Source organism: Dasypus novemcinctus, chromosome 21, assembly GCF_030445035.2.
Source record: "Dasypus novemcinctus isolate mDasNov1 chromosome 21, mDasNov1.1.hap2, whole genome shotgun sequence".
Taxonomy (NCBI): domain Eukaryota; kingdom Metazoa; phylum Chordata; class Mammalia; order Cingulata; family Dasypodidae; genus Dasypus; species Dasypus novemcinctus.
The window spans coordinates 73,529,479-73,543,674 of record NC_080693.1 but is presented as its reverse complement, the minus strand read 5'-3'; the positions used below and the strand labels follow the sequence as shown (position 1 = coordinate 73,543,674).

The 14,196-nt window shown below is 38.1% G+C and overlaps 1 protein-coding gene and 1 pseudogene across 7 annotated transcripts in view; one reads left to right on the top strand and one right to left on the bottom strand.

Moving 5' to 3' along the window:
* The window catches only part of LOC101424603 (ATP-binding cassette sub-family A member 9), an 82,879-nt gene that overhangs the window by 54,865 nt on the left and 13,818 nt on the right, over positions 1–14,196 (top strand). For all 7 annotated transcript variants that reach the window (XR_011646933.1, XM_071210781.1, XM_012525537.4 and 4 more), the window contains 4 exons: positions 10,840–10,908; positions 11,567–11,658; positions 12,827–12,947; positions 13,601–13,718. Coding sequence is in view for 6 of the 7 variants with exons in the window: in XM_071210781.1 (XP_071066882.1) it covers positions 10,840–10,908; positions 11,567–11,658; positions 12,827–12,947; positions 13,601–13,718 (400 nt within the window). In the remaining variant the exon portion in view is untranslated. The remainder of the gene's footprint in view (positions 1–10,839; positions 10,909–11,566; positions 11,659–12,826; positions 12,948–13,600; positions 13,719–14,196) is intronic.
* LOC101425651 (actin-related protein 2/3 complex subunit 3 pseudogene) lies at positions 3,470–4,086 on the bottom strand (annotated as a pseudogene).

Sequence of the window (14,196 nt, the reverse complement as noted above, 5' to 3'; positions counted from 1 at the left end):
GACTCCATGAGTTTGCTTATTCTAATTATTTCATTATTTTATGCAATATTTGCCATGTTGTGTTTTTGGTATATTTCCATCAACATGATGTCATCCAAGTTCATCCATGTTGTCACATGTATCAGAGCTTCTTTCCTTTTAGAACTGAATAATATTCCTTTGTGTGTATATTCCTCATTTTGTTTATCCATTTATTGATTTATGGATACTTGGGTTGCTTCCATCTTTTGACAGTTGTGAATAATGTTGTTATGATCATCAGTGTAAAAATATCTGTTCAAGTCCCTGCTTTCAATCCATTTGGATACATGCCTAGTAGTGGGGTTGCTGAGTCATATGGTAATTCTATACTTTCTGAGGAGCCCATCAAACTGTTTTCCACAGCGGCTCTACCATTTTGTATTCTCAACAGCAATGAATAAATGTTTTTATTTCCTCTTCAACACTTGTAATTTTTCATGTTTTAATAGTAGCCATTCTAGTGAATGTGAAATGGTATCTCATTGTGGTTTCAGTGGCCAATGATGTGGAGAATCATTTCATGTGCTTTTTTGCCATTTGTATGTCTTCTTTGGAGAACTGTCTATTCAAGATTTTGCTCAATTTTTTGGGGGGAGGGGCAGGGGGAATTACTGGGGATTGAACCTGGGACCTCATACCTGTGAAGCATGAGCTCAACCACTGAGCACTAAACCTCTCCTCACCCAATTTTTAGTTGGGTTGTTTGTCTTTTTGTAGTTGGGTTAAAGGATTTCCTTATATATTCTGGCTACTAAACCCTTATGAGATGTGTGATTTCCCAATATTTTCTCCCATTGTGCAAGTTGTCAATTTACTTACAGGATAAAGTCCTTTGATGCTCAAAAGTTTTTAATTTTGTTGAGGTCCCGTTTATCTATTATTTCTTTTTTGCTTGTGCTTTGGATATAAAGTCTAAGAAACCATTTCCTAATACAAAGTCCTGAAGAATACTTTTCTTCTACATTTTCTTCTAGGAGTTTTATACTTATTGATCTTAGATATGGGTCTTTGATCCATTTTGAGTTGATTTTTGTTTATGGTGTGAGGTAAGCATCCACATCTATTCTTTTGCAAATGGAGATCCAGATAGCCCAGCAACATTTGTTGAAGTCTATTCTTTCTCAATTGAGTGGTCTTTGTTCCCTTGTCAAAAATCCATTGATCATTAATGCGAGGGTATGTTTCTGAACACTCAATTCAATTCCGCTGGTCTATATGTTTGTTTTTGTGCCAGTACCATGTGATTTTGATTACTGTGGCTTTGGAATAAGTTTTAAGATCAGAAAGTGAGAATCCTCCTACTTTGTTCTTTTTCAAGATGGCTTTGGCTAATTGGGGCCCTTTAACTTCCACATAAATTTGATCATTAGCTTTTCCTTTTCTGCAAAGAAGGGTATTGGAATTTTGATTGGGATTGCATTGAATCTGTAAATTGCTTTGGGTAGAATTGACATATTAACAATATTTTGTCTTGCAATCCGTGACCATGGAAAGCCCTTCCATTTATTTAGGTCTTTGATTTATTTTAGAAATGTTTTGTAGTTTTTTGTGTACAAGTCCTCTACATCCTTGGTTAAATTTATTCCTAGGTATTTGATTCTTTTTGTTGCTATTGTAAATGAAACAGTTTTCTTGATTTTCTTTTCAGGTTGTTCATTTCTAGTGTATAGAAACATGACTGATTTTTAGGTGTTGATCTTGTACCCTGCCACTTTGTTGAAGTCATATTAGTTCTAAGAGCTTTGTTGTGGATTTTTCAGGATTTTCTTTATATAGGATCATGTCATCAGGAAATAGGGAGTGTTTTATTTCTTCCTTTCCAATTTGGATGCCTTTTATTTCTTTCTCTTGCCTAATTGCTCTGGGTAGAACTTCCAGTACAATGTTGAAAAACAGAGGTGAGAGTGGGCATCCTTGTTTTTCCTAGAGAGAAAGCTGTCTGTGTTTCGCCATTATGTATGGTGTTGATTCTAGGTTTTTCATATATGCCTTTTATCATATTGAGGAATATTCCTTCTATTCCTAGTTTCTACTTGTTTTTCATCAAGAAGTGGTGCTGGATTTTGTTAATTGCCTTTGCTGTGTCAATTGAGATGCACATGTTTTCCTTTTTCTCCTTCATTCTGTTAATGTGATGTATTACAATAATTAATTCCTGTGTTGAACCACCCTTGCATACCTGGGATAAATCCCACTTGATCATGTTATGTAATTTCTTGAATTTGCTATTGGATTCAGTTTGCTCTTATTTTGTTGAGGATTTTTGTATCTGTACTCAAAATATATATTGGTCTGTAAATATTTTTCTTGTGGTATCTTTCTCTTGCTTTGGTATGAAGTCATGATGTTGGACTCAGAAAATGAATTAGGGAGTGTACTCTCTTCTTCAATTTTTTTTGGGAGAGTTTGAGCAGGACTCAGGTTAATTCTTCTTGCAATGTTTGATAAAATTCCCCTGTGAAGCCATGTGGTCCTAGACTTTTTTCCCTTGGATGATTTTTAAAATTACTGATTCAATTTCTTTATTAGTTATTGGTTTGTTGAGATTTCTATTTCTTCTTGAGTCAACGTAGGTAGTTATTTAATTTGTTGGTTCACAGCTGTTCATTGTATCCTCCTTTAGTCCTTTCTATTTCAGTGGAGGTAGTAATGCCCCCCTTTTCATTTCTGATTTTAATTATTTGTATCCATTCTTCTTTTCTTCATTAGTCTAGCTAAAGGCTTATCAATTTTATTGATCTTTTTAAATAACCAACTTTTGTTTTTGCTGAGTCCCTTTATTGCTTTTTATTCTCTAATTTATTTATCTCTTCTCTAATCTTTGATATTTTCTTCTTCCTGATTGCTTTCCATTTAGTTGGTTCTTCTTTTTCTAGTTCTCCCAGTTATGAGGTTAGGCCTCTGATTTGAACATTTTTTTATTTTTTTAACATGGCATTTAGTAATTTTGCTATATTATTTAAGTTTTGGTATGTTGTATTTTCATTTTCATTTGCTGCAAGATATTTCCTAATTGCCCTTATGATTTCATCTTTAATCCATTGGCTGTTTAAGAGTGCATTGTTCAATTACCACATGTTTGTGAATTTTCTCATTTTTCTGTTATGCATATATAGCTTCTGTCTCTTATGGTTGGGTAAGACACATTGTATGAATCTACTATTTTTGAGTTTATTGTATGCCCCAAACCATAGATTTGTCATTACTTTTTTTTTCATGTTAGGAATTTCTTTATTATTATTATTATTAAGCACTAGCTTAATACTGCAAAAAATTTCAGATTGCCATTCTACAATTCACTCCTCCCTTCCCCACCCAAGTTCCTGATAAAGGGTTATTCAAGTGCTCTCTTCTCTTTTCTGTACAAAACTATAAAGGCAAAGAACTGTATACATCTCGCTGTGAAATGCTGCCTGTGGTTGCGAAGTCATGGTTGCCCAGGTTCCCTTTACTGTCCAGGTCCTGAAACACTCTTGTTCAAGAACTCTCTCTTCACAGAGCAAGTCCACCATTTGCTAGGTTTATCATTCTGGGGGTCAAAACCATTTTCACAAAGTCTCAGTCCAGTCTCTTGCCTTAACTGTTGTAAGTAGGCCCTCATTACTTCATCTTTCGTTCGTTTGCAGGTTTAGTATAAATTCCATTAAGTGGAAAACTGGGCTCTCCAGGAAAGGAAAATTAGTGATTCCTGCTGTATGCATTTCTTTTTCACCTTGGCTTTTAGAATCACTCTTTTAGAGTTTCTTTAGATGCTCAAAAATGTAAAGCGTTATATATATCATGTTCTTGTCAGCTTCACTCTTAATTTCCTAGTTTTTGAAGAAGACATCGGTCTTGAAGTAATGGCCTCATTCACAATATTTGTATCTTTTGTCTTTCTAGGGGTGGGTCCTTTGAACTGACCTCTGATAGGTAACAGTGCTGTGTTTCCACTGACTCTGGTGTTGGGGTCCATGAGAGAAGAGTGGCAAGCTGGCATCCTGCTGGCACCCAGGTTTGAACCCAGCTGAGGAAGATCGAGTCTGAGTGCAGGCTTCCAGCCAGGAGCTTTGTCATTACTTTTTTTCTTCTTCCTTATTTTCTTTTAAATGTCACATTAAAAAAATATGAGGTCTCCATATACCCTCCACCCCACCCATGTCACCCCTCCCACATCAACAAACTCTTCCATCATTGTGGCACATCCACTCTACCCGGTGAATACATTCTGGAGAACCACTGCAGCACATGGATAGTGGTCCACATTGTAGTCCACACTCTACCCCAGTCCAACCAGTGGGCCACGACAGGACACACAACGTCCAGCATCCATCCCTGCAGCACCACTTAGGACAACTCCAGATCCTGAAAATGCCCCCAAACCATATCTCTTCTTCCCTCTCCCAACCATCAGCAGCCACCATGGCCACCCTCTGCACATCACTACTACAATTTCTTCCCTTACTAATCACAATAGTTCCCTAGCAGAGCACCAGTAAGTCCTCTCTAATCTATACTCTATTCCTCCATCTTGTGTACCTGGCATGGTTATGTCCAGGCCCCTCTACATCAAGAAGGGGTTTAGATTCCACATGGATGATGGATGCAATTCTCCTGCTTGCAGCTGTAGGCACCCTTGGCTCCCTGGTATGGTGGTTGACCCTCTTCACTTCCCTGTCAGCTGGCCAGGGTAAGTCCAAGAAACCAGAGGGTAGGAGCTGCAAATCTGCTGAGGCCCAGGGCCTGGCCGTCACATGGACAGTTCAGAGATTCAGGTCTCCTGAACCACAGGTCCGGTAAAAGTGACAGAGGAGGCATGTGAAGAAAAGTTATATCTGAGTTCAACTCCATCACACTCAGGAACACAAACTCCAAAATAGGGCCAACGGACATGGCCCCGAACTCCAGAGTCATCTGCCTTGACAACAGAACCTGTGGGTCACTGCAGCCCTCAGGAGAACCAGCACCTAGGTTTCCATCTACCTTGGCTGTCTCTGGGACCCTGCTGAGGCATGCATAAGCATTACCCCCTGATGACCTCCCAACTCTTTTTTGAGACTCTTAGCCATATAAACTCACTTGTCCTTTCCATTTCTCCCTTTTTATCCAAAGTCAAAAAGCAGTTTTTAACACCTGATATTACATGTAGGCTGAGATATTCTGCTGGTCTGAGTTGACCTCTTTGTTCATGGTCTTTTTGTAGTTACATCATCAGCTGGTGCTTGGTAGTAATCCCTTGGTGCCAGGGAGGCTCATCCCGGGGAGTCATGTCCCACGTTGGGGGGAAGGCAATGCATCTATATGCTGAGATTGGCTTAGAGTGTGTCCACATTTGAGCAACATGGAGGCTCTCAGGAGGTAACTCTTAGCTGCACCCTGCAGTTCTAGGCCTAGTTAAAAAATTCAGGCACACAGTATCATAAGCATAGTCATCAGTATCAAGGGCTCTTTGTTGGACCATCCTTCTTTCTTGGTTTTGCCATTGTACTTGGGGGATTGTTGTTGTTCCATTGGGGAATGTGATAGAGCTCCCCTGGTCAGGAATTCAGCACTCTCTCAGCTGTCGTTTCCAACTGAAACTACTATGAAAATATCCAAACCTTTCTATGTACCCTGTATACATGCCCTGGAGAACTCCCTCCCAACCATACGCAGCCCACCAATGACACCCCACACAAGTGCTTCTCCCCCTTCATAGTTGAACCTCTCTGTAGTCCAAAACTTCTTCAAAAAGGAAGCCCAATATATTGCCAGGTTCCCTTAACAGAAAAATGGAATATAGTGATGGGTTTAAAAGTTAGATATAGAATACACAGAAATTTAGAAAAATTAAATAAAGGAAAAATAAATTGGGGTATCAAAGAAATGAAAAAATGAAAAAGCTTTGTTTTTGACATTTTGCCTTTCATCACTGCTACAGGTGTTGCCCTGTATGTACAGTGGCAAGGCAATTTCTTCTATTTCTTCCTCAGTGTCTACCTCCTTTCTTTTCTTTTTTTCCTGATTATTAAGTTTCTCTTGATATAAGTTTTAGATAAAAGTAATTCACATATACAATATATGGTACTCCCACATATCAAACATCAAACCCTTTGTCCCTTCCCCAACAGTGATCTTTTTACATGTTCATATAATATTTGCTGCAGCTAATGTACAGATATTGAAACAATAGCTTTCAAACATGGTTCCATTTGGGTTTACATTATGGTTTATATTTTAGACTATATAATTTTCTAATTTCTAGTTATCTTATGTTTTACATTATGGTTTACATTTTAGCCTATAGACTTTTATACATTTTTGGTGTAATTTAACATGACCTATATCCACCATGGCATGATCTTGTGGAACATTTCCATTGCCCCACAGTTACCCTGATTCCATGTATTCAACACCTCTTTCCCCCTCCCCTCAGGGCCCACCATGACAATCAATCTTCATTACTTGAGGGACTATATTCAGAGATACTTGCAAAAATGTTGAGGGCTTGACATACTTGACTGCCCTAACCCATTGGGAGCCACCGATTCTCTCAAGAGACACAATTCCCTCTGTTTGAGAACATCAGTCCTCCCCAGGATGTGGGTATACCTTCACTCTCATTGTATGGGTCTCCACCCAATGATATAATCCACTATGACAAAATGAGCACCCACACACTCCCCTGAAACTTGCCCTGTGACAGATGCCCCCCACCCCACTTAAGCATCCCAAACAGGCAATCTTCTATATTACATTCTCTAAAGAGTTTTCTCTGCACCACAATTTCAAACACATACCTGACAATCTCCCATAATCAAATGTTCCCCTCACCCTCTCCCCAATTTCTTGGGCAATCTGACCCATCCGCCCATCCCTAGCACCCCTAAAACCCATGCAGCCCCACCCTAAGTTATCCCTATGCCCCCATTTTATCCCTTCCCTGTACAAATACTTACCTCCAGCTTATCATAGATTTCACCCAAGTAGCTGTCAGCTCACAACCTTCCTCTACCCTCCAACTACCTTAAAGTTTATCATCCAGTCTCCAGCTCTCTGAGACAGCTTGGTTTACTTATTTCATATCAGAGAGGTCATGTAGTATTTGTCCTTCAATGCCTGGGTTGCTTCACTCAACATAAGGTTCTCAAGATTCATCCATGTTATCACATGTGTTTGTACTGTATTTGTTCTTATAGCTGAGTAGTATTCCATTGTATGTATATACCACATTTTATTTATCTATTAATATGTTGATGGACATTTGGGTTGATTCCAACTTTTGGCAATAGTGAATAGTGCTGCTATGAACACTGGTGTGCATATATCTGTTTGTGTCCTTGTTTTCAGATCTTCTGGGTATATACCCACCAGTGAAATTGCTGGGTCATATGGTAAATCTATAGCTAGTTTTTTGAGAAACTGCCAAACTGTCCTCCAGAATGACTGGATTCTTCTGCATTCCCACAGCAGTGGATGAGTGTTCCCATTCCTCCACATCCTCTCCAACAATTGTAGTCTTCTGATTTTTTGATAGCTGCCAGTCTTATGGAAGTAAGATGGTATCTCATTGTTGTTTTGATTTGTATTTCCCTAATAGCTAGGGATTTTGAGCATTTTTTCATGTGTTTTTTAGCCATTTGTATATCATCTTGGGAAAAGTGTCTATTCAAATCTTTTCCCCATTTTTTAAATGGGCTGTTTGTCTTTTTATTTCCCTGTCATTACTTTTTAATGCATTTGCATTTGAGCACCTGTTGGGAGTAAGAAGTGGAGTTACATACTAAGAAACACAATACAATAGTATTAGCATTTATCATTATCCAAATGGTTACTGTTACTGGAGGTCTTTATTTCCTTATACTGCTTTAAACCACTGTCCAGTGTCCTTTCTCTTTCCTTTGAAGAACTGCCTTTAGCATTTCTTGTAGGGCAGATCTAGTGGTGATGAACTCCCTCAGCTTTTATTTATCTGGTGATGTCTTAATTGCTACCTCATTTTGTAAAACATAGAACCATTTTATTGGCTTAAATTACTTTTATTATAATTTTACATAACTATGTACAATCATAAACTAGGTATAAACTACATTTCTTAATCTTATAGCTCTTATATAACTATAAAACCAAAATCAATTTACAGGTTAAACGTAAGCAAAACAATAAAATTCAAATTGACCACATTAAGTTAATGGGGCAAGTAATATTGTTTTGTTTAAGCAAAATCACCAATGCAGAATTTACTGGTAAAAGCATAACATATTTTTGTTAACCTGGTTCTTTTTAATTTGTGCATGGCGGATTTGCATTTGAATCATTATCATATCACTATCTGGATAAATTTCTGTTCTAGAAAAGTAACTCATTTAACCATATCTCCCTCATTTTTAAAGGAAAGTCTTGCCAGATATAAAATTCTTCGTTGGCAATTGTTTTATTTCAGTCTTTAAGTATTTTGACTCATTGCTTTCCTGCCTTCATGGTTTCTGATGATAAATTGTCACTTAATCTAATTGGGACTTCACTTTTCTCTTGCAGGTTTAAAGCTCCCTCCTTGTTCTTGGCATTTGATTGTTTGATCAGTATATGACAGGGTGTATTGCTCTCCACGTTTATCATATTTGGTATTCTCTGAGCTTCTTGAGTGTACACATTCCCATCTTTTGCTAAGCTTGGGAAGTTTTCTGTCATTCTTTCTTTGAATATTCCATCGGCCCTTTCTCTTTTCTCTTTCTGAGACTCCCATAATAGGTATATTGGTATTTTGATGGTGTCCCAGAGGTCTCTTAGGCTGGTTTCACCTTTTATAATTCTTTTTTCTTTATGCTCTTCAGCCTGGCTCATTTCTTTTTTTAAAGATTTCTTTCTTTCTTTCTTTATTTCCCTCTCCTTCCCCTCCACCCCGGTTTTCTGTTCTCTGTCTATTTGCTGCATCTTCTTTGTCCACTTCTGTTGTCAGCAGCATGGGAATCTGTGTTTTCTTTTTGTTGCGTCATCTTGTTGTGTCAGCTCTCCATGTGTGCAGTGCCATTCCTGGGCAGGCTGCACTTTCTTTCGTGCTGTGCGGCTTTCCTTACGGGGTGCACTCATTGCGCGTGGGGCTCCCCTATGCAGGGGACACCCCTGCGTGGCATGGGACTCCTTGCGCGCATCAGCACTGCGCATGGGCCAGCTCCACACAGGTCATGGGGGCCCGGGGTTTGAACTGTGGACCTCGCATGTGGTAGACAGACGCCCTAACCACTGGGCCAAGTCCGCTGCCAGCCTGACTCATCTCAATTGCTTCTCTTCAAGTTCACTGATTCTTTCATCTGCCTACTCCAACCTGTTATTGAACCCTGCCCTGGGAATTTTTCATTTCAGTTATTGTGGTCTTCAACTCCAATAGTTCTGTTGGTTACTACTTAGAATTTCTATCTCTTCATTGAGATTCTCATATTGTTCATTCATTGTTTTCCTTTAGTTCTTTCTCTGTGCTCTCCTTCATCTTCTTGAGCATACTGAAGATAATATTTTTAAAGTCTTTATCTGGTATGCTCACAGTCTCTTCTTCTTTGTTGATGTTGTCTGAGCTTTTATCCTCTTCCTTTGGATAGGCCATCATTTCCTGTTTCTTTGCTTGTAATCTTCTTAAAAATTTTTTTGCACACTGTACATTTTAATATTTTAAAAGGCTGACATCCCTGAGATACCTGTTTCTTGAGTTTGTAAACAGCTGGAGATATGGCAGATTTTCTCGAGTGTCAGGACCTAACAAAACCAACACTTTTCATCATCTTTGTAAATTGGCTTTACATTGACTGGTACTTTCCATCAGAGTTTAACTCTCCTATCAAGAAGGTCAGCCCAAGGTGAATGCAAAATACAGGGTCCTTTCTTACTTTTCTGGGCCTGTGTCTTGTCCTGGGCTTGTGCTTGCTAGTGGTCTTAGGAATTCCCCTGTTTATAGGAATCTGAATGCTCCCTCTACTTCCCATGTAACAAATCTTCTCCCTGTCCTGGGTCTTCCAGTTCAGGACTTGAAGCAGGTTAAGCCTTTGCCCCAGTCTGTCCACCTCAATTGTTTTTTACAGTACTTTCATTGTCCCAAGTTGCTTTTGCCTGGAGGACAAATTCTGGAAGATGGGCATGCTGTAGAAGAGTTTCCCAAGTCAGTCTTTCCCAGCCAGAATAAGGCCTGGTACCCACAAAGGGAGTGATGGCCAGGTACTAATTGCCCTGGGGAGGGGAAGTGAGAGGCCAGGAAGGGTGCCAGGAGCATCTTCCACAGCTCCCCAAGCTGTGCTTTCCTGACTCAGCCCCTAGCCAGGCAGTGCAGACCTTCAGCTGCCCTCCATAGTTTTCAGGAAGCATACTGTCTTTAAGTCTCCTCTGCCACCTTTGTTGGGGCAGTTTGGAACAATGGCCATCCTCAGAGCTGGGTCCTGAGTGATGCATAGTACCTACTCAAAAGCAGTGATCAGTGATACCCCTCCCCGCCAGATCTTGGGGAAGTGGATTTTTATGTTCTTCTCTAGCACAAGTCAACTATAGCAGGGGCCAGATTCTACCATTGCCTGTCATAAGAGTGGGGATGGGTGCCTTTTACCACCAAAGGGAGAAAGCAATTTACTAGTATTTACCGTAATTTACCAACCTCTTCTTTCTGCTCTTCCCTGGATGCTATATAGTGTTCTACTGGACTCTTGAGTTATAAAACAATTAATTCGGACAATTTTGACCTGTTTAATAGTGGTGGAGGGACTCATTCCTGGAGCTTCCAACTCTGCCGTCTTCCCACCAACACTTCTTTATCTTAAATGGGATGAAATTCATGAAGAGGTGAGAGTTTAACTAAACACCTTTCTCCTTATTTTACAGATTTCTCCTGACTTCATGGATTATTTAGGATCTGCAGAATCTGCAATTGTATATCTGGCATTGCTAATAGTAAGAAGGCACCTCCACTTAAATATTCTAGCATGTGGGGATATAACCTGTGTGTGCTTTGAGTTTCTTTGAATTGCATCAGATTTTAAAGGTTTGGACATTTAGTCATCAGTGGCAACCTCCCACCTCTTCCACATACACAATGGCTTTAAAATCTGGACCACTATCTTTATAATTATTATCTCATGCTGAGTATGAAGCCCAAACTCTAAATGGTATAGATAGTATGGTGTTGTGCTCCAAAATGTATTCATCAAATACAATGAATGTGCCACACTGATGAAAAAAGTTGTTGATGTGGGAGGAGTGGGGGAGATGGGGAGTAGGGTATATGGGAACCTCATATTTTTTAATGTAACATTTTGTGTGATCTATGTATCTTTTTTTAAAAAGACAAGAAAAAAAGTAAAAAATATATATATATTTTAAAAATATACAATGTCAACCTATTGCTATTATATTTCAGTCATGCTATCTCTGTATAGCACAGATGCTAACTTTGAGAAGTTCAGAGAATATTTTGATTAGATTGTCTTTTAACCTTGTGAAAATATTGTCAGATCATTTATATATATGCTTAACCTACTTAAATTGATTCCAGTATCGAAATAGTTATTTTTATGGTGGTGCCAATTTTGATTGTCTTTCTTTTTCTTAGCCTTACCTTCAGTTTTTCATTTTCCTTTTCATTCTACGATGTCTGGAAATGAAATTTAGGAAGAAATCTATGAGAAAGGATCCTGTGTTCAGGTTAAGAAATTTGACTAGAATGTCATGTTTTAATATTTATTTTTAAAGGCATTTTAATGTGCCCAAATTTATTAAGTAAAATAAGGAATGAAACTGTTTTTAAGGGATAAAGATTGTATGGAAAAATTATTATAATTCATGGTACTTTAATTTAAAGAGCTTACAATCTAGTGAAAGAAATCAAATGAGTATACATGAGACACTGAAAAATTAAGGCAGACTAATTTCACTTATACACTAGAAGAAAGTTAATGAAAGAGACAGTATCTTTAAAATAATGTATAAGTATAGATAAAGCAATTGAATAAATGTAGCCAATCCAGGAAGAAAGAGTACTTTGAGAAATAGGGTGAAGGTTGAAATAAATACTATGCTCCTGTGAATTTGAAAAGGCAGCTGGAAATAACTAAAAGACTTATTTTGAAGGCTAGTGGAAAATTAAATTGAAGTTAGATATTGGAGGCATTTAAAATAAAGAAGTACATGGAAGGCTTTGCAAATTACATAATAGGAAACAAAGACTTAGCTATGTCTTGAACACCTATTCTATCTCACAAATATCAGTCATGCTCAAGGTTAATGTAGGTTGTAGAGAAGGAGAGTGACAAGATAAACTGACAGCAGTAATTTGGGATGGTATGAGGAAGAGACAAAATCCAGCAGTAACTGAGTAGGCAGAGGATGAAAGAAAAAAAACAAATGGATTTGGTAGCATTTGAACTAGTGAGAAAAGAGTGATTCTGAGACATATAACCAAGAATTGACAGTGCTTGCTAACAGATTAGACATCAGTATGGTTATCATATGTCCTGGATTTTCTGGGGCACATCTGTGATATCAAATGTTCTGACCCAAAGGTATATTAATTTTTTATGCCACCCTTCTGCAAAATCCTTTGCCAGATGGTGTGTTCTATTTCATTATTTAAAAAGGAAGTCACCACAGACAAGGAAAATTAAACTTAAGCAAGAAACAAGGATGATGGAAGAGTAGCATCAATGTTGGAAGCTAAATGGTTTTAAAGGCAGATGTGCAATGAAAGAATGGAGATTATGTCATGCACATAGATACTCTATTCAAATAATTGATAATATTATATAGAAAATTCATTATTTTTGCTCTAAGTTTTTCAACTAGGAACCCATTACTATCACACTCTTGATTTTAGAATTTCTCCAAGGAGCACTGATATTTTTCCAAACCCAGAACAGCCAGAAGGAGAGGATGAAGATGTTCAGGCGGAAAGAGTAAGAACAGCAAATGCCATGACCACCCCAGAATTTGATGAGGTAGAACTTACAAAAATATTCTTCTTCATCAAATAATTTTACCTATTAGTTAAAGTGCACAACTTACTGATATTAATTTTTGAAAATTACTTGAGGTTCTTATTACTTGTCTTGAGTGGGTATACAACACCCAAAGAGCTAAGTGTACAAAGGAAACACACACACACACTCATTATATATTTTTCAGGGTCTTTGTTTTTGGTAAGGGTGGATAAACATTACACAACTTAAGTAAGATTTTGTGAAATTTCAAACCTGAAAAAATCTTACTCTAAGAAATTCATCATAAAGTGCTAATCTGATGTCTGTGTCCGTGTGTGTGTTTGTGTCTCTGTGTGTGCCTGTGTGCATGTATGCGTGTTCATATGTGTGTGTTTACATGCATGTTTTGACAGACCTACTGGTTCAGTGAATCTCTCCATTCCTACTCTCTGAAGAAGGAGGGTCTTCCCTATATCATACGTTATGGCACAAATGCCCCTTTCCCTGCATGAATACAGGCTGGGAGAGAGTCCTTGAAAATGGCAGATTCCAGGGAAGGACTGGTTTGATTCATGATCCTGTACAGGAAAAGTTTGGTCACAGTGAGTGTGGAGCTGTCTCTCAATTCAAGGAGAGAATAAAACCCCATTGTTATTTACTTGTCTTTACAGAAACCAGTCGTCATTGCTAGCTGTCTACTGAAGGAATATGCAGGCAAAAAGAAAAACTGCTTTTCTAAGAGAAGGAAAAAAATGGCCACAAGAAATGTCTCTTTCTGTGTTCGAAAAGGTTGGAAACAGTAGTTTGGTTAGGAAAACGATCTTGACTTCTGAAGATGGCATTTTTTCAAGGGAATAGTAGTATCTGCATCTGGGGCCATCTATTGATAAACATGAAAGGCAGTCAACCCATCAGCTTACTTAGACTATCCACCCTATTTAAAAGCCTCAGTTCTAATTGTAGTAAAATTATTTTGTTGTGCAGAAAAAGATTACATCTCACTGTAAAACACACTGTAAAATGAATAGCATTCATTTTTTATTAATAAGTAGTATAATTTTATGACAATGTATACATACACAGAAGGGAATTGACTGGGCATGGCAATACATTCTTCTTTCCTAACAAATAAGACATTTTGTGGAAGTGTTGATTAAAGGGCTTTAGGCTAAGAATTTGTTTCAAATTCCACCTCAGTCTCTTACTGGCTGTGTGACCTTGGGCAAATCATTTATCTTATTTAAATCTCAGTTCCCTCACTTGTAAA